Here is a 25,621-nt window from a genome sequence, read left to right on the forward strand (position 1 = left end):
ATAGCCTAGGAAATGGGACAGACTGGTGATGTTCTGTCAAAATATCACATTTTTTGCTGTCTGAACACAGTTAGGAGCGGGAAGTGGCGGGAAGAGCGGGAAGATTGTGGCTTCCCTTTAGCAATGATGGATGGACTGCTCTGTTAGCACTACTCCCTATGAAAGGCTGGAGTGTTTGGCAAGAGCGTCCTTAGGCATCTTAATTGTGAAAATCCATCAAGGCTTAACTGAGCACATGTGATTAATGACATTTTAGAGGTTTGTAGCTTTCCCAGACTGGAGCAAGCTGTCAGAGGAAGAAGCAGACACTTATCCCTCGCTGAAGGACCAGGCCTTGCTATACACCATGTCACTGTTCTTAGGAGTTCAAGCAGCAGGAGATGTTTGGAGTATGCCTTTTCACGAATACATCCTCTGTCTTCTCTTTCCTTCCACTCACCTAAGCTTTCTAGGCAGCAAGGTGGTGTGTTTGCTTTTCCATGCTCCTGAGGAGGATGTTGTAAATGTCCTTCCCTGCGAAAGCAAGTTGCAGAATCCCCCTACAGGATCCCATCAACTAGCCAATGTATACCAGGAAACATCCTGTCTTTTATAAGCTACACATATGGCAAGTTTCAAGGCTTCTGCTTTTCTTTCAGCATTGACTTTTTCATTACTTTGCCTCTATGATGACCTTTCTACACTTCTTCAATGCCAAAGCAGTTTGGCTTAGTAGAAAAGTGAAAGAGCTGCACATCTGTGGTCTCTGATGGCTTTACTGCTCCTACCAGTCTTTTCCAACAGCTAGCTGACCTAACCAACATTTATGCCTTGAGAGGAGGAAAGAGAATTGCAATTACTTTCTATGGGGAAAAATATTTTCATTTCTATTAGAGTCCGATTCCCAGCTTTGAGCTCTTTGTCATAAGCGGGTTGTAAACGTCTCAGACAGCCTGTCCCATAGCTATTCACTGAGCCATTTGTCAGGAAAGAAGAATGTGTGTGGTGAAATTGCTCACTGACAGCCTGCAGCCAGACTGAACCAGGCTTTTAAAAGACTGCCAGACATTTTTACACTTCTAATAGTCAAAATCTTAACATTAGCATTTATGAAAACTTTTATAGAGAGTTTGGGCAAATCTTTTTCCTAGATGTAATATTAAATCTCAGAAATGTAAAAATATTTTGAAATGGTCAAGGGTCTACATGGAAAGCCAGCAGTAGGAAGGTGCTTCCCTTATCTCCAAACCTGGCCTCCTTCTCCTTTCTAGACAGCATTATTATAATCTCATGTATGTCATTATCAAAATCCATCTTGAAACAGCTCTTATTTCCAGTGACTCTTTCAGGACTTTGTTCATTTGATGGCTGGACAGTTTATTCTACTTGCTAGTTTATATATCTTCATTCTTCCTCTTGCCAAGCTGAAAAGTACAATTTTGCTTCAGATGTGTAAAGTTTCTAATTTCTGTAGTCGTGCTCACAGTTCTTGTTTACACATGCTCTTGCCTGAATTCATGTCACAAGAAAAAGTGACCAAAATTGTTTCTGCTGCAGTTTTACACTTTTTATGACAAAATAACATGTCAGTATATCTACAGGAAGTATCTTATCTGATGAGTTTTTCATTCCTCATGTGATGTTGGTAGTTCTCATCCACCCAGATTCTTCTCTTTCTGTTTCTTACCATTGCAGAGTCTCAGCTGGTGGAGATTTCTTATTACCCACTAGGTTTATGACTTTGGTGAATTTTGTCTCATTTTGTATAGCTGTATTGTTGTGGTGTGCCTTGTTTCTTTTCCTTCTAAATTTAAGCCTTAAATAAAATTTCAAGTTCTCTCTACCTTTGACAATCCCTCTTAACTTTGTCTTCAGCAATTTCAACATCAGACTCCATCTTCCTTGCTAAAGTCATAAACAAAACCAGTAAGGCCATTCTAAGACATTCTAAGACTAGTCCTCAGGGAACATCACTAAGACTGCGTTGTTGACTGTTCCTTGCAGTTCCTTTGCTGAGTCCCATCTCTTTGCCCCAAACTCATTCTCTGATGAGTTTTCTGTCAGCTGAAGAGTCCCTTATCTCAGTCAGAGAAATGTATAGCAAGCCTGGTTATGATATGTTTTTGTCAGTTTTTGCCTACCCTTTTCATTCATTTTTAGCACACAATTATTCTTTTCTTCAGAATCTGTTTAAACTTTGTCTATTTGAAAGGCAAGTCACTAGACTGTAGCTATCTGTGTCATTTTTAGCTCATCTACATTTACGTACTGTGTTCTGCAGTTACTCAGTTATTCAGTCTTCAATTGAATGCTAGTAGGTATATGCAGAGAAGTGACTCACAAACCACTCTGTGGGGGTTACATGTTTACAGCCACTGTGACTCATATTAAATTTGCTCAACTTACAACTGCAAATACATTTTTATAGCTGCTAGCTCTGCAAAAACACTCTAAGATCTGAAAGCCAACCTGTGTCCATTTTGGCTCACACATCAGAGCTTTGGATTCTCTTGGTTTTCTTCTCAGTTAAGGTTTTCATTAGGCATCACTTCATACTACTTTCATTTGGCTCCTTTTCTTTAGAAGACTTCTTGGTGGAGACAAGGCCCTGAATTTTTACTTCAGTGCTGCACTCTGGACAAGCCCTGAAAAAGGCTACGTAAATTAAAAAAAGGAAAAAAGATAAATGTAAAAGAGTTCTACGTATCAAATATGGATTGGATTCCATTTATGATTCCCAAGATAAGGTATAATCTAGTTCATCTCTCTATACTTTTTCTTTTCTGTAGTGCTGGCATAAGCAGAAAGTAGGACAGCTTATTTATATCTGCAGAGTAAGGATTTTTGACTTTGAGTGTACTGGGAGCTGACAGTAGCAGTTATTCGTTGCTGAGTTTTAGAAGAACAGCACAGACCTTGTTATCCTTGTCATACTTCTTCCGGTCCTTAGTTTAATCCTTTCTCTTATCTCAGATTTATATTAGAATCATAGAATTATCTAGATTGGAAAAGACCATCAAGTCTAACCATCAGCTTGATCTTCCAAGTCCCATCCTTCAGCTATATCCCTTATTGCCAAGTCCACATCTCTTAAATACCATCAGGTGTGGGGACTCCACCACTTCCCTGGGCAGACTGGTACACCTTTCCAGAAGAGTCCTTTGGGGTGACATAACGAGTGTGGACTGTGTTCCACCTTTTCATATAGCTAATGCTATTAGAGATGAATTGCACCTCAGAGTGATTTTTAAATGGTCAGCAATTGAAATAAAGCAAGTGTAGTTTTGCAACAGCAGTAAGAGGTCTAATTAAGGTGCTAGGAGTGCAGGGTGTTACCATGAACTGTGACAGAATGATTCACCACCAGGGGATCGTAGTAGGAGCTTAAATGTGATTTCCCGTTTAGTGCAAGGGAACCGTTGCTTTAACTAATTTCCCTCAGTTTTTATTCAGTTGTTGAGACTGTTCAACCCCCATGAACAGAGAGAATATTTTTGCAAGTAAACATTTTCCAGATGCCATATCGAATAACTTAATACGATGTTTCTAATCCGTTAGTATAAAAATAGTCCCTGTATGAGGGGAAAAAGGACCTTATTACATCCCAGATAATTAAAGCAGTTGAAATTTTACATCTGAGGCTGGTAAAAATTTCTGAATAATATAGCAGGCAAAATCACCTTGACATTGGCTGAGACTGTAATTATGACACTGCACAGAGTCAATGATAAACAACATATTACTTATCTGAGAGAGTAATCATAAAGCATATGGAGGAGCTTTATCCTTTATCTTTGATCTTTCTCATTGCTTGGAAAGAAACATCTCCTTACTCCCCAGCAGTTCACCCCTGAGGTGCAGTTTATTGCTATGTGGAGGTTGCTGTGTTACCTGCCTGGTGCCTGCACACGGTGAGTGAGATTGCCTAGCAGAAGCCATGGCTCAGTACTGGCAGCTCCTCACCTCAAAAAGCAGCATGGATGTGTAGGAAGGCTTGCTCAGCAGCTTGTTTCCCTGCAGACCACACGGGAAAGCAAGGCCTAGGCCTAGCAGTCATCCTGTAGTGAATCATTTTGTTCATGTTATGAGTAACAATGCTTGGAATTCAGGGAAGGAGATCTATATCAACCGAAAAGCTTTTGGGGGAAATGTCCTTGGCCTATTAATTATCTCTAGTTATATGTATTGCCATGCATTTTACTCTCAGCCTGGAAGTGCTGAGATCTGTGATTTTAAAAGGAAAGTCAGTTGCTTAGACTTTTTTTTTTTGCGTATTTTTGCAATGGAGCACTCAGCATTTCCAGTACAGGAGTGCCCTATACTCAGCAAGCACCTGACAGAGTGCAGGCAGTACTTGAAGGAATTTCCAATCAGTTCATGTATAGCGACAGTTTTCTGGCAGTTTTCTGTTAATACCGAGGAACAAAAAGACCAGTTCTGGTCACCAACATGTGTGGTTTCTTATGGTACAGGCTGAATCTTGATAAAGTGAGGTTTCACCACTTTTTCTACCAAAGCAGGTGCAGGCATTCAGTAACTTCCCCACTTCCATTATCCGAATCAGGTAAGAAAAAAAAGAAGAGACAGATTGCTCCTAATAACTGAATTTTATAAATTGAGTCACTTTGCCCAGAGGGGACAAGAGGATTGATTGTGTCAGTCAATATCTCCTCTGCCATCCCTTGTCCTCCAGGTACCCTGCAACTTGTTGGCTGGCTCCACTGGGAGTGGGGGAGGTAGCTCTGGCCTGAAACTGAGATATTAGTTGCTTTTATGGCCAATCTACTCCCATGGGCCCTATGCTGCTGTCTAAGTATTTGTTGGCATGTCTGTGCCTTTTCCTCCTGAGACATGCCAGAGCATCAAGGTGTTCATGTACAGGAAGCAGTGTACAGTACAGCATGGTTTTGAGGTCTGCATGCACATGTGAGGCTTCCTGCCTTCTCTGACTGTTCTTATACAAGAAAAACCCACACAAGGACTAGGCTTGTGTAGTGGACCCAGGAGAGCCTCATGAGGTTCAACAAAGTCAACTGCAATATCTTGCACTTGAGTCTTGCCAACCCCTGGTCACAATACAAGCTGGGGGATGTAAGAATTGAGCACAGCCTTGACAAAAATGACTTGGAAGTACTGGTGGATGGCAAGCTAGATGTGAGCCAGCAGCGTGCCCTCACAATCCAGAAAGCCAACCACATCCTGGGCTGCATCAAAAGAACAGGGCCATCAGGGCAAGGGAGGTGATCCTGCCCCTCTGCTCTGTGCTGGTGAGACCTCACCTGGGGTACTATGTCCAGATGTGGAGTCCTTAATACAAGAAAAACATAGACCTTTTGGAGTGTGTTCAGAGGAGAGCCACAAAAATGAGATGGAACACTTCCCCTGTGAGGTCAGGCTGTGAGAGTTGGGGCTGTTCAGCCTGGAGAAGATAAGGCTCCACAAAGACCTGATATTGGCCTTTCAGTGTCTAAAGGGGGACTGTAAGAAAGGACAGACTCTTTAGCGGGGTCTGTTGTGATAGGACAAGGAGAAGTGCTTTCAAACTAAAAGAGGGGAGATTTAGATTGGGCATAAGGAAGAAGTTCTCTGTGATAAGGATGGTGAGGCACAGGAACAGGTTGCCCAGAGAGGTTGTGGATGCCCCATCCTTGGGGACAGTCAAGATCAGCCTGGACAGGGCTCTGAGCACCTGATTGAGCTGTGGATGTCCCTGTTCATTGCAGAGGAGTTGGACCAGATGGCCTTTAAAGGGTCCCTTCCAACTCAAACAATTCTATGATTCAATGATTGTATGATTCTATGATTGTGAACGCAATCTTGATTAATTGTACTTAGCGGTAAATGAAACAATGTAACCAAAAAAGGCTCTCAACAGAAATGAGAAAGGTCCAATACAGATTTTGAACATAACTTTTCACAGTGTTTTTACTCATAAAATTACATCCTCACGCAATTCTTTATGCAGGGATTATTCACTGAAATTATCAGTCACAAGCTGGTGTGAGAACTTCAGGACCAGAATTAATAAATATTCTTTCCTCTCTGAAATGACAGGTAGATGTAGCAGGGAACTCAGGAGTATGCTGTGTTAGAAAAAGAAATTGCTGTATTGAGCTCTGAGCATCTGATTTCCTATTGCAAAGTGTATTTAAGATGCCTCTCTTTACTAAATATGGCAGATAGTAGGCAGCTGACAGTATTTAAATACCTGACAGTCAAAGCTGAGGATTCCTTGCCCTCCCTGTTTCAGCTTTGTGTTCAGAACATCCATAAAGAGAGGATTCTCCATAAGAAAAGGTCATATCTACTTGTGGAAGAGGAGGGAAGCAGTGGGGCAAAACTGTCATCTAGAGCTTTCAGAAAAGTTTACTTTTCTGAAGTAAGTTTCCAAACTTTCCACTTTCAGTTCCTTCTCTCCATTGGTGCAATTCCTTGTGAAAGCGTATCTATGTCTGCTGATCCTTCTGAGAACCTATTATTATGTCTATCACCATTATATGTTTACCATCATACAGACAACCTGCAAATGGCAGTCATTTCCCATCGCATGCTGTACTTGGGCCCAGGTGCCTCTGAGCTGCACTTGCATGGCCCCACAGCAGCCACAGAACTGTGTGCTGTTTACAGTCCTTCAGACTAAGTTTGTTGTTTGCATTTACTAACCCCTTTGCTTCCTAAAAAATAATCATCATCATCTGGTTAATACTGAATTTGCATGCCTTCTTTCATTCTTAGGCAGGCACAGTTTAATGAAAAAAAGTCCCTAGGCTTCTGGTGCATATTTGAAGCATAAATCATGGTACACTTTATTCTTTTGGCCACAGTAAATAAGTAGGTGTTGAAATTTGATGACAATATTATGAGTGTTTTTCATAATTCCTTTTTGTTTTAAATGTGATCAATTTATATGAAATGCAAATGACTACAAATCCCACACATTTTCTATCAGTTGGTTGTTTATTCAAACCTGTGCTATAAGCTTTGTTTTTCCCAATGCGTGCCAAATTTCCTTTTTGTTTTAAAGACAGAAAATGTTGATTCTTAAGTGCTGCAACAGACAACGGAACATTTACAGATCAACTCCACAATCTGTTTGTTTATTAAGTAAAATATTTCTGAATCTAAACAGGATGGCTGAACCCGAGTTCAGCAAGGCACTTAGGCACTCGCCTAACTTCATCCCATCACACCTTTAATCTTGAATGTTTGTTTACATTTTCTGCTACACTGAGGCTTCTGTCAGCATCTTTTTTATCTATTGCACATTTTATAAATTATTATTTGTGTAATGAATGTGAGTTTATTCTGTGTAATACTCCGGGATATTTCCTTCCTCTGCACATGTGCTTGCAGCATGTACTGCTAATCATTTTCATCATTAACTGATATTTGCAATCTGCACAACAGTGTGCTTTTTATTTAAAGGAAGAAAAAGCATGACATCAGCATAATTTATGTAATTTTTTGGTTTTTCTGCTAGCGCTGGCTGGCTGCACTGTGAGCATATCCAGAGGAAGGGGCAGCTTTGGCATGTGATGCAGTTATTCAGACTTCGGAGACCAATAGTGCCTTAGTTGTCCATCTTCCTGTAATAGGGTTTCTTCTTCCCTCTTTCAGCTCCTTTCCACAGCCTTGCTTCTTTTATTTTGCTTTTCATGCAGAATGTCCTTTATGCAGTCAGTGTCTTGCCTCTCATGTTACAATGATTTCCAATTAAAAATTAACACAAAATGGGACAATTTATGCAGTTCTATCTGTATAGCTTGAGTTTTTCATTGCTTTATTGTTCTTTCTACTAGTACCTTTTCCTTGGTTGTCTTTCATTGTTTATCCACAGATTGTTAGATATTCAGACAGGACTGCGTTCTTTTGATCTCTGTAAAGTACAGTGTGCAGTTTCCATGCATTATAGAGCAGATGAGCATAAGAAGACTTCAAAATCATGTAGATGAGTCAGTGCTATCTGCTTTCATAAAGGAAAATATCTTCCATAAACATACTTTTTATAGGATGTTTTTCTTGGTGTGATGTGAGACATTCCCAGAAGAGAAAAGAGAGTTAGCTTTTGAGACAGTACTCCAGTGGTGATTTCAATTGAAATAATTTTACAGTGGGTGGTGAAAAATATAAACAACCATTTCAACAGAAGCTGGAGAGAAATTTGCAAAGACCTCTCCAGTTTTATTTCTGACTCTGAATGTAATACTGATTTTTCACAGATATTTCCATGAGGTTCATTAAGAGCAAACGCCTCTGCAAAGTATGCTTTTCTACTCTTCTCAGAGCCATACTGCTCATTCCAAACAACACAATCACGCAAGCTGTAGGCTGAACTGCGATCTGCCCTTTTATCTAGACACAAAGGTTTCTGATATCAAATTCTGCTGAGGGAACAGGCCATTCAACTTGCTTTTAAAGCAGAAGCAAGTTGCTCATGATTGACAGCTTCACAAATTGAGGCCTTCCGAGTCCACGTGTGAAATACTGTGCTTTGCAAATGGTAAAAGTGGTAGCAGTTTTTCTCTGTGTGTCCTGCAGTGGAAGATCTGAGAACCAGTAACATTGCATGAGGCCATTTGTTCTATGGATCTGTACAATGACTCACCAGAGAGAGGTTTTTGTCTCTAGAGCACCTACTGTATACACAACATGATCTGGTAACACAGAGTGGATGCTGTCAGTGTCATAAAATATGTGTGCCTTACTAGGATTGGCATCTGTGTTTTTTTTTTTAACAAAATTGTAACACTTCTGGAAGAAAAAAAATGAAGAAAAAGGCCCTAGGAGTTGTGAGAAATGGTGTGTGAGTGGCTGTGCTGCAGAAAGGTGGTGATGCTTTCATTATTGTGTGCTAGAATGGTTTTCTTTGGGTTATACTCAAACATATATACTTGCGTTTAGTGACAATGAGTAGGAGGATTTTTCTTTCTGTTGGAGCTGGGATGCTGAAGTAAGGGTGAAGGCTGGGTTTGAGGGAGACACATGGTTGAGCACACCTGCATGCTTTCTGAGATCAGAATTTCAGTAGTGAGCAGAGTGCAGATCAAACAGTAAATTTTTCTTCTAAAGTTACAATTAAGCTATAAATTCTAATGTCGTTAATTAACTTCATCACTTTAGAGAGTTTACTGTTAGACGTGTTTTGTTCTGTCACAATTGCATTGAACAAGGCATTTACTCTTTCTTTCATTTCTCTTCCAGTCAGGTAGGGTGGCATTAGCTGCATGTACATAAAATATATCAAGAATGACATGCCATCTGGAAGATATTCATGCTTGAGTTTCAAATACTGCAAGAACTGGAGATCTGCTATGTTTTTGTTTATCTGACTGCCCCATTTCTCTGCTACCTTGAAACTTGTTAGAGTGTATTTTTACCTGCCTTAGTATCTAAGCAGTCACAACAGCATAGATTAACACAGAGTTGTTATTTAGCTTTCAGTTTTTTCATGCTGTTTCTCCTGGAAACCCAACTCTTTAGTACTTTAGATAACAGTCTTTTTAAAGTTTAATTTTAATTTTAAGTTATAATCAATAGCTTTTTTTTAAGAAGAAACAAGGATACTATTCTGAGCATGAGAAAGGTGACTTAAGGGATATACCATAGTTCTGTTAGTTTGAATAAAGGAGAAAAATAAAATTACAATTATTATGTACTGTTGAATGCAGTCTAAGTAAGTGCCTATTATCCCTGTCAGTTTTCAGATGGCATTTTATCTGTTCTATAGCATTCTGGTTAAAGGGGCCTTTTTGAACAGATAATTTTATGTAGCATTAAAATGTCATTACTTTTGTCTTCCTGATAAAAATATTGTTTTTCTACAGTAGTTGATAAATAGATTACAGTTATTCGTTGTTATTGTCATCTTACATTTCTATGCAGTTATGTTATTGTAAAGCTGCCTTCACCGATTTAAGCACATTGAATTACACTTTGGCTCAGAACTTAAATTGGGAAAGGAAGCATCTCTTGGACATTTCTTCATAACCATCATTCTTAGGACCCCAAGTTACGATGATTTCATGCATTTTTTGAAAATCTAAGTAGTGTAGTAGTTTTCAGAAGGAAATGTTTTCCAACCATTCCTGCCTTGGTAGTATGAGGAACACACAACCAAATCTGAAATGCAAAAAACCATCGATGGCATGCAATGCTATTGTCCAAGCTAAAGATGGAAAAATAAACAAAACTACTGAAAAATTTATTTCACTTTGTTGTTGTTTTAGAAATGTGATTCCTTGTAGTCAACATAAACAAAAAGACTTTAAAATTGTTAAGAAGACAAAAGGAGGGTACCTTTGCAAAAGACTGAGGTCATTTGGTTATTTAGGCTACGGGGTGGTATTTTCATAATGTTTTACATCATTTTGTATAACCTGGAGTTTTTGTATGAACATTATTGGGAGACATTACTAGGCTTACAGAGCATTTACTGGAACTTTATTAACATGTGTGTTTTTTTAATTAAGATATGGACCACTTGAGGGAGCAACAGAATAGTTCCCCAATGAATCTGTTGCATTAATTTCCTTCAAAAAGCACATCTGAGCCTAGCTTAAATTTCTCCTGCAGTTAATGTATGTAATTTATTCTAGTAAGTACTGTAGATTTTCCATGTAAATGCTCTCAGAACTGACAGGCTTAATTTCATGTAACATGAGAGCCTCCAGTACTGAGTTTCCAGTATCTCATTAAAGTTGGCATTACATGTTGTGCTATTGAATTTTGGCAAAGAGGAGGCAATAAATTATTACTGTAAAACAGAAATGTCCAAGTGACAGATACTGAGGCCAAAATTAAAAAAAAAGAAAAAAGAAAAAAGAAAAAAAACCACAACCTCTCTGAAGGTAGATCTTAAATCAGTATTTGATCACAGTGGTAAGTGGCCAGGTTTTTGCAAGTGCAACTTCAGAACTTAAGTTTTAACAAAGTACCTCATAATGCTCACAGCCTCTAACCATGCATGAGCAGGAGCTCGTTCCTCTGTTTTTTCCTAAGTGACAAATTTCTTGCAATTTTAATTCACTGTGTTTGTTCTCACTGGGGATACCAAGGATACGAGGGAAGAAGGGAAGGACCCTTCCCATCTCAAGGGGCAGAGATGTGCCAAGCACAGCAGGAAGGCTGTCATCTCTGTGTGCCCTCTGGATGCTCTCTTCTGGAGGGCAGCTGAACACACCTCTCTTCCTTAATCCCCCAAATTGCAATTCTCATTTCTCATGTTCTGCCATTATTGCTGTTGGAAAATAAGAGCAATCATATTCTAGAGTATCCTTCCTTGCCCTACAGTGTGATACTTGGTTACCACCTTCCCATTGAGACCCAGCACGGAGCACAATGTAGTACAAATCAGATTTGAAAATAACATCCAAGTGCATGGCAGAATCCATGAGGAAGTAGAGTGAATGGAGAGTCACACAAATGTTGTTCTAGTTTGAGTTGTTAACACTTTTTTTTTTTCGCCTTGCAAAATGCAACCATGGTCTGTGTAACCATATACATTTCTACCTACTTTTTCATAACAGTGTATGAATATATTGAAAATATATTATTAAACTTATGTCTGTGGGTATATGTATGTATGGCTTTGGATTTATCTGCTAGTAAAATAAAGATTCCTATTGTTATACTACCATCTGAAGTCTGAAAATGGAAGATTTTCATTAGTTTTGTATCATACTGCTATATTTTTAATTCTGATACTCAAGATGCTCCGTATCTCTGTTCTTTCTCTGCCATTTGCTGAAAGCAAATTAAATACGTATCTAGAAAATAGCTTGCATAATGCAACCCTGATGCTGGACTTTAGTTTCTTCGATGTGTCAATTCTCTGTTTTAGCCCATGCTTCAGTATATGCTGCTAAAATGGCTTAGCTACTCTGCCAGCTCTTCTCCATGGTTTGCAGGGTCTGTATCAGTTTATTTTTGTAAATGGGCTTTAGAGAGAGTCTAAGTTAATAGCAGTGACAGCCTTATGGTATAAAACAGAGTAAAGCAATAAACTTTCAGGTTTCCTAAATTTTGGATTTTGAAAGCAGTGTAGACTTCTTGTGGTGTCTCAAAGGACTCAAGACCTTCACAATGTGTCAAAATATACTGCTTTAGAAAAAGAAAAGGTTTGTTTATAGCACCTGGGCCATGTGTCAAAACAGGCAAAGCTCAGTGAAAGGTTTTGTGATACACAGTTCAGAAATTTTCCTTCGTTGCATTTAAGCAAGGAATAATCACATGCCACTGTATAACTACAGACCACGGGTTCACAGTGTGTTTCCTTTTCTTAAAAATGGTGCTCCTCCTGACTTCAGAAATCTGTAGAGACACTGGTTTGGTTCAGTTTATGGCCCCATTTAGCACAGCATCAGCTGGTTTACTTCTTGAGGTATCGCTGAGATGCTTTAAATGCTTTAATCCCACAGTGGTTAATGGTGATTTTCTTTTTTCCACAACCGGTCTTCTTTAACTCTGTCAGGAAAGCCATGTCCAGATATTTCATTTTAAAGGCTTTTCTCTTATATAATAGAGCTTGAGATTCAAAGAAATTCATTCATGCTCTCCCAGTGCTAACTTTCTGTGAGAAAAAAAAAAAAAATGGAGCACAGTAACAGGAAGGGTTGTAACCAGCACAGAGCAGTGCAGCAGCTAATGTATTCCACCTCCTCACTGTTGGAATAGGAGCGAGTTTCTCACTAGCACTGAGCAGGGACAGGAAAGGGGCTGTGCCCTGCTTCCCTTATGTGAAAGCTGGAGCAATGAGAACTGGGGCTGATTTGCAGCCACATGCAGGGAAACTGGGGCAGAGCTGTTCCCCTCAGTGAGGTGTCAGCAGACTGCTGAGGAGTTGCTGAGGAGCAGGTTGGGCCCGTAACAGTCCAGATGCAGTTAGGCGCATCTCAGCGGCTCTAGGCACGCGGCTAGGCCGTGTCTCCTGGAAAGCACCCTTTGGTTCCAGGAATGAGGAGTCACAAGATAGGTGGAAACATCTCGATAGAAACACTCTTCTTAAAATAAAGAGACAGAGAGGTGATGCCAGTAGGAGAAGGAAACAAATAATTCTCTTAATGAGAAAAATAACTGCAGAACCAGAGCAAAAGGCTTTTACATGGCTCAAGAAGATAAACAATTAATTAGAAATGAAAAGAGTGTCCAAAGCAAAGCATACTTGATGTGATTTTTACCTTGCCTGAACTTGTTCGGCATGGGGCCTTGTGTTCACTTGCAAAGCAAACATGCCAGAGCGGGGCTGGCCAGCACTGATGGCGGCTGCAGAGGGAGGCTGCACAGAGCACAATAGAAGTATAAATGAAGGTAGCTAGAGGCTGCCTGTCTCCGGTGCAGCTAAAAGAGAGAAAGCTTGTCTCAGAGAGAAGAAATTTGTACAATAATGAGAGACAACTTTTCATTTTATTTGCAAATTGCTTTGGAAACATGAGCAATTAAATATCTCCAGCCTGTGAGCTGGGAGCCAACAGTAACTTCCCTGTCTGCTCATTTGTGTGTTTTCCCATGAGTAGGTTAAAAGCACACTGACAGTGCAAGATCGTCTATGAATATTTTTGGCCTGAGCTGGTGATAAATATAAAGCACTATAATGTGGCCTCAGACTCTATTTGTAAGCCTTGTCAGCCTGGGGGGTGTTCAGCTTCACATTTTGCAGCTGTTGGACACCATTCTCTTACATATAATCTGGCATAGGATCTCTCACAGGACCAACCTCTCTGACTGTGAGAGCATCACTGATGTGACAGTACTTATAGACTGGAGTGATGAGCTGCTGAGGGGGGTTGTGTGTTCAATACTTCACAGACATCACCTAGGCTCCTCTGCCAAATGAAATCTAGATGTTAGTCAATCAGAATATCAGAGCATGCAGATCTTGCACATACACAACAAACAAAAATGTTTCTGTAAGCTATTTTCACTCATTAAAAAAAAAATCAAGAGCCCCATCAAAAAATACACAAGTGTCTGCCATAGAATTACAGCACGAGAGTCACCAAGGATCTTTCCATGTTCACTCGGTTGCTTTGGGGAATGCAGTGACATTGACCTGCAGCATCTTGACATGCTGTGGCCACGCAGACATGCAGCCACCTGGTTTTGTTCTGCTGCACCAGCAGGTGACCCAAGTCACAGTCCTACATGAAATAAAGTTCAGACAAAGGAAAGTTTGGTGTCTTTCAGGAGTAATCTTAGACCTATCTATAAGTGCATATGTGTATGTAGATATTTTTATAGTACAAATGTATAGTATAAAAGATACAATACAAAATGCAAAAGATATGAAGGACGGTGATCCAGATTAGCTTACCATTAGGACTTCGCTAAGAATTTTTGATAGTACTGACTTTTTTGTGTTCCTTTAGTGCACAGAGTCTCTGTCCTCTATCATTTGTTCACGTTTTCCTCCCAGTTAGCCTTTTCCTACTGCTTATTATCAAAGTACATGAAAGTTTCTTTATTTCTTTAGGCTATAACTCGGCACTGAACCTAACATCCCAGAAAGCCACAGATGCAGTGGACAATATCTTTAAGTTGCTCAGGGATATTGCGAGAGCTCGAATGCATATGAAGCAGTTTAATTCTGTACATAATCCAGGCAGCAACACCAACCAGGCAAGTGAATCTTCCTTTTCTATGTCTCTGTTACATCTATAGCAGGCTGTCAAAATTTCAGCTTCATGAACAGCATTGATTTTGCTGCTGTGCTAATCCTATATGGGTTCTGTCCATGTGGAATAGATTTATGAGATCTTATAATTGACCTAATCATCAAGTCCTTCATTCAAACTCATGTGTATCCATGTCCATGTCAATAAAGAATTATCTGATGAAGAAATTGAGGATTTCCTCTGCAGCTCTGTGAGGTAATATAAATGTCTGTGAAGGGCAGGAGAAGGTTAGTATGGAACTGGACTGACTTCATGTCTTATCCAAGCAGGATGCATGTGTCCAGACAGCAGCTGTATTTCTGTGTATTTTATCTCCCATTTCTGTAACTAAGAGGCAATCCCATTTGTGAATAGGTGAGAAAAGCAGCTTTTGTTTATAAAAAGTGAACACGTGAACTGCAGGTCATCAGGACTATTTTGCAGTGTTTTTCTCTTCTCCCATATCCATTGAAGTGTTTAATATATATGTATTTTTTTCAGTTAAAAATTGAGTTTACAGTGGAAAACACATACAACGATTTAGAGAGACTGTAAAATTTGATTCCAGCCTTAAGCCAGAAAAAAAAAATTGCTCCAGACTCATAAGTATACTGTAGATCTGCAAAGGGACATGGTCCAAATTAAGCAATGCTTTGCAACAGCAAGAGTGGAGAGTGTTGCAACATGTTGTTGGAAAGCTAAGGTGGATTTGTTACTGAATTGTTACTGAAGTCTACAAGTCTGGTGTCTGAAATGCTGAAAATTGCTAAGTGTTTAAAACAGGTCAGTGTAGGGGCAGTCAGATGATAAGAAAATGACCTCTGAAAGTTACCTAAAGTGTAATTAGCATCACTATGTTCTTTGGATGTAACCCAGATTGTTTGCTTAGGGCTGAGCGCTGGAACACAGCAAGGGATATATTAACAGTTTGCAGCCCCCAGTCTGGCTGTAAGTGGGTTTAATTATCTTGAATAGAAACAACCTTCTGCTGAGGGCAGTTTGGGAGATTTAGAGTAGCTGAAATAAGCAGGCAGTACATTTTTCTGCCATACATCTCTTTACAAAAGGATCATATTTTTGTCTAGCAAGTGGTAACGCATAGTTTGCACGCAGCAATTTAGCTCACCTGACAAAATCTATAGGCTGTAGCCTATAGGTGTTTTTCTGCTACCTATGTTAGGAGGAAGGAGGCCTCCATGTCTTAAGAATCAAAAAATGGTTTCTGTGCATATGTGGAATTGGATAGCTTCTTCGAAAGACTTTTGAAATTTGTAGTCTTGCATAAAACGATGGATTAATGTTTCCATCAGATCATCAAACCAGTTAATATTGTGACCACGGAAGACAAGAGTATGTATTTTGACTGATATGTAACTACTTTTATCTTGATCTTGCATATATTCACTCCTTCCTTCCTTATTCTTCCTTCTTTATTCTTCCTTTTTTTTCTTCTTTCCTCACTTTCTTCCTTCTTCTTTTCCTCCTTTCCTCTTTCCGTCTTTTCTTTCTCTCCTTCCCCTCACTTTTCTTCTTTTCTTCTCCTTATAATCATGTCTAAGATGTATCTGATAGCCACAGAGATTTAAAGTAACCATTGTAACACATTTTGTGCCCTAGTAGACACCAGAAATTAAAATTTCCAATAGTTTCATTATAAGAGTTAGAAATTCATGAAGCTATTGTATAAAAATAAAATTAAAATGTGCTAAATTTTTGATAGGTAAATGTCAACTAATAAAAGGTTTTGAAAGTTTTTGAGGTTATCAAGGCTTCAGTAGTGAATTCTGCCTTTGGTATCTGTGTAGCCAAATCAGATCATTTGAAGGGGTCTGAGTTTTGTCCCTGAAACTTCAGACATGTAAAATCATGGAACATTTTTAATGCCTTGCCTTTCCTGTACATAGTTATGTCTGAAGTCAGATAATATTTATCCTTTAATTTTGTACAATAAGTCTCTGTTTAACTATGGTTTGATCTTTGCTCCAAATATTTCATTCCCAATGTCTGTTTCTCATCTATGAGGATATTAAACAGATCTTCATAATAGGACATCATGCTCACATCTATATTTTCAAAAACAGTTGTTTATTGCATTACTAGATTTGACACAAATCTTCGAAAGATACTGCAGTTAATGTCTGCTGCAATTTGCTTTACTGGCTCAATTAAGAAATATGCACATGTTGTGAAAATAAATACATAAATTGTATAAATCTGCATTGCCAAGACTGTATTCAAAAAGTGTCCTTTCATTCTCACTGTAGACTGTTAGATCATGAAAAACATCTTTTCGATTACTTTAAAAAATTATAGTTTCAAGTTACGTAACCAAGCAGCTTGCTTTTTATTTTCCAGCTATTTTATGTTTATCTTGCATGATGCTCTTTACAAAAGCATCCTCTCTACAAAAGGAATGACGTTGCACTTAATTCTCTTGAGAAGTCCAGGGATAATGCATCCCTGCATAAGTCCCAAAGGAAAACATACAACAATTGGAAAGTTGCTAATTTTCAAAGGCTGTTGCACTTGCTGAAACTATTGTGGTTCCCTTGCAGTTTTGGCAAGGTTAAAAGAAGCATAACAAAACTCAATCTGCAAACCAAATAAGGCTGAATTTTCATTAAAGAGGATCTTTCCCCCAGTCCCTAAAATTCTTATCGTAAAATGTTTTCAAGGTGGTCCCTGAAGAACATAGCATGGTAAATGCTTGCTGTGTTTTAAGATGGGAACAGAGCACTGATCTTGTTAACTCACTGGGTCAGTGTCTGGATGACTCAGAAAACCCCACTTGTTTAAATATACTACTCCACATAATAAGGCTATCTCACCTCCAGTTTTTCAATTCACTGAGGGTATGTCTGTGGATTACATTAATATTAGAGGTGGCATCTCCCATTCATAGTGAATGCCATTTTGCTTGACTTTAGTGACTTAATAAATTCTCTCCCTACACATCTTTCCTCGTCCAGTTCTGATGTAATCACCCTATTTTTTCCTCTATAAATATACCTTTTTTTCTTACTTAGTTGGTCTTTTGTCCAAGGTTCTTTACCATTTTTTAGGGCTAAAATGCCAGTCTTACTAAAAGATCATCTGCACCTTTGCACATCCTGTTCTTCCTGATCTTTAACATATCTGAAGCACTGACACGTATGATATTGGCAGGATTTTGAGCCCATCTTTTTCAAGGCTTTCCAAAGGTATCAGCCCTGCTGATATCCAGACTTCAGTGACGACATGACACCTGTAGGAAGGCAGGAGGGGTCAGCAAGCAACACCTCCTCCCTGTTTAAATGTTGTTATTCCAAAGAAAATGAGACCTTGTGGGTACATGATGGACAAGAGAATTATCCCCACTGCTCTTCCCCTCTGTACTATCCCAAAACATTCCTGAGAAACTAGAAGCCCCCTTTACTCCTAGTCTCCCTTTAGTCACATAGTACACATACAGTAGAATAAATATGGGGCTTTCTTCCTAACTTTTCCATTCAATACTGTGCTGGTGCACAATGTTTATTGTGCACACACTGCTGCCACAGAGGCATTTTTAAATATTTATATGCTTCTGTGCTGCTTTCTTTCTAGAATAAATATTTTTGTTTCCTTTAATGGAAATAGAAGATTTAGAAGAGCAGCTACACCAAGCCTAAACAGCTTTACTCACAGCATGTTGTTCTTTTTGTGCAGGCTTCTTACAAACCACTGCTAAAACAGGTGGTGGAAGAGATCTGCAGTGCTGATCGACCTGATTGTGTTGATATTGAGCATATGTCATCAGGCCTCACTGATCTACTTAAAACTGGATTCAGCATGTTCATGAAGGTAAATAAGGGTTCTTAAGCTGATCTGTAAAATTTCCCTAAGTTTATAACATTGTATGGCAATACGTGATTTTATATATTTAATTCCATAGAGGGAAGCATAAGGGACAGTCAGGAGAGTTAAATCCTTGCAGAGGGGCTGGAAATAGATTGAGGTACCATATTGCAGGTATGGAACAAATGGATATTGCCACCTGGAGAATGGAGCAGACTGGACACCTAAGTAAGGGTAATACTGGGCATGCAAATAAGGATGATATGTCTGGGAAGAGTCAGTGTGGCTTCAATAAAGCTTCAGTAAAAGGATGTCCAACCTCACATAGCTTTTGGAGCTCTTCAGAGACATTAGCAAGCAAATTAGTAAGCAAGTGCCAGTATAAACTCCCCAGATTTCCAAAAGGCATTCCGCAAGGCAGTTCATCAAGGAATTTTGTGGATAATGAGCAGCCTTGAGATAGACTAAGAATAAAGAGGTCTTACAGGGCAAGAAGATCAGCAGAGGAGCCCCATGTTCAATGTTCCTTCTATAATTTGACAAGGTTCAACATGCAGTGGGGAGGAAGGCAGACTAATCAGTCAGAAAGTCCAGAGGGACTGGATGGATTCTCCATCTCCGTGATTTTCAAAGCTTGGCTGTACAGAGCCCGGAACAACATGGTGTAATTTTGAAGTCTGCACTGCTTTGGGCAGGGAAATGGACTAGATGAGATGCAAAGATTGCTTCCAACTTCTGTTGTATTGTGATAATTGAAAAGAAAAACATTTTTTTCCTATTCTTTGTGAATACTTGCTAGGCCTTTCATGCATCTAAAGACAGGTGACAAAAAAAACCCACTTTGATTTGTGTGTTGATTCTATTCTAGAACCCATTATCAAGATAACAAAGTAATTTTTCTGTTATTACAGAGCAGGCTATCTTGAAGACAAAATCAGATATGTCTAAATACAGTGCCTATTTTCAGGAACTTGTGCCTACTGCTGAAATGGATTTTCAGAATGGACTTAGCTAGGTTACTAAATGGAAATTCTTAGCTCTTCAGAGCTTATGATAAAGCCCTGAATTATGAGAGGACAGCTATAGAAAGAGTGACCCAGTGTTGTTTCTATTCACATATTGTTACTGAAAAAATCATGCTGCTGCCACTCCAAAAATAGAAGAAAGAGATGTTCCTGCATCAAACAAAGACAAAAAAGCTTGTGCACACCAGTGATTTTTTGAATGATTGGATTTATTTGTCATTAACTCTCACAATTGTATTTAGTTATTTTTATTTTTTGAGGCAGGAACATAGCTTGTCCTTTAGAAAATAAATAAATAAATAAAGCAACAAGAAGAAACGACAAGCAAGACACATATAAAGTCTAAATGTCTATATGGAAACTGTGACAGGTTTAGCTAGTTTTAGGTCTCTTCTTTCCATATTATTAATTCTTGTGCTTGGGACACTTAAGTGAATTACGGTAATATCCTAATCACAAAGTTCCCATTGGACTATTGGTTGTTGTACCAACTTAGGTGAAAAGATCAGAACTTGCAAAATGATAGGATTAACCAAAATCCAAACAGATGGGAGATGGGAGTACAGGGAGAGTACAGGGAAGGAGTGGGAAAGGATTGATCTGTGTGTGACAACCGGCATCTCTATTTCTGTTAACTGCATGATGTCAAAGAGGAAGAGGATAAAAGTTTGTTTGCAGAGAGCTTCTTGCTAAGAAGAACAGAGCTCCTGAAAAATGCAACATGTATTCCTGAAAATTTAACAGGGGATTGAGGGGATTGTAATCCTAAAATGAGTTTTCTGCAGGAGGAGGTGGGCTTCTCTTTCTGGAGTGTACCTCAAGTGCCTTCATCTCTGCAAGTAAGAAAAACAAACAAACAAAACTGTTGTAAGGAGTATATAACAGATGGCCAAGTGAACCTCGTGTAGGATGGACACCATCACTTATCTCACAAAAGTCTGTCTTGTCTGTGCTTCTTCATTTAGTTGCTAGTTTGGCTTGTTGGCAAATCCTTGTTTCCTGCATGAATGAGTCCAGTCTGTATTTCTGACACAAGATCATCTCTACACTTACTGCAGCATCAGCACTGTAAATATTTGATGAATTTCCTCAAATTTATATTTCTTTCTCAATGCCTGAATATAAATGCCAACTCAGATAAACATGGAAGGCATTCTTCGTTCTTCCTTTGGTCCCTTTTGCTTCAGCACAATGGGGGTTTTCCTGACAAGTAGCTCTCTTCTCAGCTGTATCAGTAATTCAGGCAGGCAGCCCTTAGAGCAGCAGCCCTTCCCCTCTGACCTGCATGCCCAGCAGCCTGTAAAGGTTTTACAGGCCATTTTCCATGGCAATTATGGAGTCCGGGGAAGCAGGACATCAGCAATTGACCAAATTTCAAATATATCATCTCTTTATGTGCCACTGTCACAGCTGGAGGCTTTCAGGGTTTTGCTTTTTTCTTATTTAGTGTTTCTAATTGCCCGAGATAATGGTACCAATTATTTTTAATGCATGATAGTTTGAACTGAAAGTAAATTTCACTTGGGAACTTTTGCAAAATTCATATTTTTCAGTAAATGAAATTCAGATGCCTCAGAAATGTCCTGAAACAAAATAGCTTTAGAAGGACTGCAGAATGCATGTGTTGCTTTTGTTTCAGTCCATTCCAGCTCTTCTGTAACACAAAAATGAGTTGTGTTTTGCTACATGAAGCCAGTTCCTTCAAAAGAGAGAGCCTTGGGTGGTTGTATTATCAAACAAAAAATCTTGGCAGAAATTTACATTCTTAGCACAGCCAAATATTTTGTACCCAAAGTATTGTCCTCCTTCAAAACACTTGTGCATATAATAACAAAATTACAGATTCCAAACCCCTTTTCATTGCAATTTTAATTTAATTTTGAATTTGCATACCTAGTTGTATTTTTAATATGCATTTCTGGAATTTGTGGCTTGAACTTTGGTCTTCTGAAAAATACTAAGATTTATGTAGACAACACGTGTTTGGATCTGGGTTTATTTTGACTGAATGATTTGTCAAGACATTTTCTTCTAGTACTGCTTGTGTTTTCTGATTAATATACTGGGTGTCCTTTCAGTGTGTCTAGTGTTATGTGTGCTTGCTTATAACAAGTTGTCACCAGGGAAGATAGTAAGAGAGGCTTTGTTCAATAGCAAGCTCCTAAGTTTTGAGCTTTCTGTGTAAGTCTTGGGTCACTCAGGAGCTTCATGAAATGGAGTGAAGCAGTTTGCTCTGGCAGCACTGATAAGAAGAGTAAAGAGCCATGAAAAGGAATAACAGTATTTCATGTATTATTTCAAACTGTCATAGCAAAGCATTTTGTTTAGTCAACCTCTATCCTCATCATTTTTGGGAGCAGTTATTTCTTCGGCCTTACAGTCACCTCTTACAGCAACTATGGCATGAAATACTCTTAAGATCTTAGCAAGCAATAGTTCTGTCTGACTTGCTTTATAAATAGATACTTTGGTCTTACTTAACCTCTTCCTGGTATCTGCAGTAGATTTGGACAGTTTTGTTTGTTTGTTTAAGGTAGACATTACATTATGTGCAGAGAGCCTTTGTAAGATCTGGTTTATTGGTTTAATTAGTCTGTTGGTGTAAATTGACAGTTTCTCAATATAGAACAAGAAATGCAAGTCAACCCACTGAACTGTAGTATACGTGCTACCTATGCCATCAGCTGAATGAAGGTAGCTGACAAAATGAGTGCAATTAGGAGATCTGCACTCAGTACACAGTCAGCTCACTGATTCATTGATATAAGTGTTTTTAGACTGGTTTCCAACTTCTGAGGAGTTCAAGAGGAGCAATATTTAACAGGGAGCATGGCATCATCAAAGGTCAGCCAGACTGGAGAGGGAGCATGCCATCCCTCACGCGTGTTTTAGAGGAGAAAGTCTCTTCTGAAGGTTTCCAGTCAAAAAGCAGGACAGGGCTGCCCAAAGACTACAAATGAGGCAGCCACAATACAAGTCAGTACAAAGAGCTGTTCTCCGAGGAGCTGGAGCCACGGAGTCAAAGATAGCTATCATGGTGGTGAAAGTAAGGGAAGAGCATTCCACTCAAGAATGGGATGATTACCACTTCCATTCTGTCAAGTGAAGGCTGCTGAAAACCTACGCATTCAGAAGGGGAGGGGGCGGAGAATCTAAAAAAGAGCAAATTCAGCTGTTCTCACTGTCACTTTTCAGAGCCAAACATTTTGAGTGTTCCACACTGTAAGGCGCGTGGTGCTGTAAAAAGAACTATTTCTGGGTGCCATTGACATCACTTCCAAATGCTTGTCGAAGCTGGGAGCAAGGCATTATGAGGGCAGTGTGTTTTTTCAAGAAAGAATGGTCGGAAACAGCAAAGTAATCAAACTTTTGGAAGTGGTTAAGAGGAAGCTGATGTATAGCACCACCTTCATGTTTAAAATTAAAATATGATTTTATAAGGTATTAGCTGAAATTCGATGTTTGTACCATTTTAAAGTTAATTAGGAAAAAAAATGAAACTAGTATTTTGTTTGAATAGAGTTTCTGTAAATGAGTTACAACCCAATCATAGAAGTAATGAAACCTTTGAAGTGAACGTAACTGATTTTATATATAATGAACCTGACTTATTTTCACTGGATGAATTATAAAGGCTTATTCACTGGACTAGCAAAAATACATTTTTTATGATTCTTTCATTAACTGATGTAAGGCAGGGATTCTTGCATGTTTAAACTGGACTCCTTGCTTCTACCAGATAGTAATTTATTCCCCTTTCCTTAAAGCCTTGTGCATATAGGTATTCAGATGGTGCACCTACGCAAGTACTGTCCTCCCACACTAGAAAAGGAAGGAAAGAAATGAAGAATGAATGGAGGGAGAAGACCTCAGGCCTCTTGAGAAACCTCTCTAGATTTCAGTGGCAGCCATGAAAACTCCATATTCCTGGGAATGGCTCATGATTTTTAGCTGGGCGTTATTTGATTCAGCTGGTCCAAAAACCAGGATTCTGTGGCAATTTCTGAACTTCTTCATTAGTCTTCCTCTGGCAGCTCTAAGAACCAATCACTGCTGAGGTGGACTAAGCAACTAAAATAATTGTTTCTTTCATTTTACAGGTGAATCGCCCCCATCCTGGTGACCATCCTCTTCTCATCATCTTCATGGTTGGTGGTGTGACAGTGTCTGAGGTCAAAATGGTGAAGGATCTGGTAGCAACACGCAAACCTGGTACTCAGGTAGAGTCATCTCAAAATGTTCCCATCTGAACAAAGAGTGAAAAAATTCATCAGTGTTGGCTATAGCACTGGTACTGGACTTAGACCAAGACACAGCCACACAGACAGGAATGGCATTGGAATTTTGCTGTGAAGCCTGTAGGCAACAAGTGTTCAGGAACCAAGGATCTGGGGTTTTTTTTGTATATTAGAGTCACCACTGGTGTCAGGTTGGAGGCATTCCAGGCAGACTGGCATTGTTTTAATGGAGCTTTTTTCATGTCTTGAAAAATTCATAGATTGTTAAAAATAATTGTTAATTTTGGAGAATTGTGTACAAGAGCAATTTGTTCCCTGCTGAGTACTGAGTAGTGTAGTAGCAGTATACAGACTAACTGCAAAGAGATTCAAGAAATGCTGTATCAGCAAATGTGTCATAAACACAGAATCACAGAATGGCCCTCGTTAGAAGGGACCTATAGGATCATGAACCTCCAACCACCCCACCACAGGCAGGGCCCAATCTCCACATTTAATATTAGACCACTAAACACTAGTCTAGTTTCCAGGTGGCTTGTAAACGTCTTTTATTCAATTCCTGTGGAAGGTTTTTTTAATTAGTGAGAAATCATTAGCAAAACATAGCCAACCAAAGGCTGATCAGCCACTGGGTTCATCGCATGCTTTCTTTGTTTCAGTTGTCTTTGCAACAGTATTTTCTAAGACTGAGTTCTATTTTAGAGATGTTTTTTTTTCATCTTATAACACATTTCACCCCAGTTAGTCAATTGCTAATCTCCTCAAAAGAGTGAATAAAATTCTTTTCCCTCTTGAACACAGATTGGATTGTGACACACTGATGGACAAGTTAATCCACGCCTTAAATGTATTAATATAACCTGAAAGATAAGCACAGGGTTAACAAGTGAGCCGGTGGAGAACTATGCAGCAAGACTTTTGAGTAGCTTTCTAGAGAGAATTGAGGCTTGACAGTGGTGACATGGTATCTGGTGTTGCTTTGCTTTGGCTTAACCCCAGTGGCAGGTCACCCTCTTAGGAAGATTCCTAAAGAATTTTAAGCTTTGACTGCACTGTGCCCTTTGTGAAAATGTGCTATGTTAGGGGTGAAAGGACTGCAAGGGAGAGTCAGGAGGAGGAAGAAAAAGAAGTAAAGAAGCAGTTGTGTGAGTCTCATATAGAAAACTATATGAGTTAGTTGGATTTACCTGGATTTCTGCACTGTAGCTGTGAATATGTGCCACCTGTTTGGGATTATTCTCATTTTAAAAAGCCAGGCATTTGTCTAACTCGAGCCAGCACTTAACAGACTTTTTTTTTTTTTTTTTTGTGGGTTTCAGGCAATCAGCCTCAGACATCAGGGCAAGGGGGAAGCACTGGCCTCACAAGTCTGTTCCATTCAAACAAAGCACTGACATTTATACTAATTATTGGCTTTTGGAGAAATGGAGAGACGTGGGTGCAAAAATAAAGAACTGAGTAAAGTAACAGAAAAACTGGCACAATGCTCTGATTACTTCAGCAGTTCTTTGGAGTTGAAGCAAATTACATTTAAATACGCAGTAGGAGACATGTTTTCATCCAGAGAACTGCTCTGCATAGGAATATGAATAGCAAATCAACTTCTCATGGAGAAGCACAAAAGAAAATAGCATTTTTTGTGCATCATTTGTTTGTGAATGATGCCAAATACCCTTCCTAAGCTAGTGAGAAGTATCCTACTTTGAAAGGAAGAAATAAATTTCTTTCCCCTTTAATCAAGAGAGAGAAAAAGGGGAAAGAGTGTGATGTTTTGCCCTCCTTCTTCCCCACATGCATAGCATGTGTGCTTGTGGCTGAGGCACATGGACAGATCAATCCCTGCACATGCACCATCAGATGCTTGCTGCATCCTTCCTTCCCCTGTGTATGGGAAAGGCATATTGCAGTGCAGAAG

General features: G+C 39.2%; 1 protein-coding gene across 2 annotated transcripts in view; it reads left to right on the forward strand.

Moving 5' to 3' along the window:
* Positions 1-25,621, forward strand: part of SCFD2 (sec1 family domain containing 2) — a 180,284-nt gene that overhangs the window by 149,825 nt on the left and 4,838 nt on the right. For both annotated transcript variants that reach the window (XM_031588583.2, XM_090139441.1), the window contains exons 6-8: positions 14,447-14,592; positions 18,315-18,449; positions 23,569-23,688. In XM_031588583.2, coding sequence (XP_031444443.2) covers positions 14,447-14,592; positions 18,315-18,449; positions 23,569-23,688 — 401 coding nt within the window. The remainder of the gene's footprint in view (positions 1-14,446; positions 14,593-18,314; positions 18,450-23,568; positions 23,689-25,621) is intronic.

The sequence above is a fragment of the Phasianus colchicus genome, chromosome 4 (genome assembly GCF_987193195.1).
Source record: "Phasianus colchicus chromosome 4, bPhaCol1.hap1.1, whole genome shotgun sequence".
NCBI lineage: Eukaryota > Metazoa > Chordata > Aves > Galliformes > Phasianidae > Phasianus > Phasianus colchicus.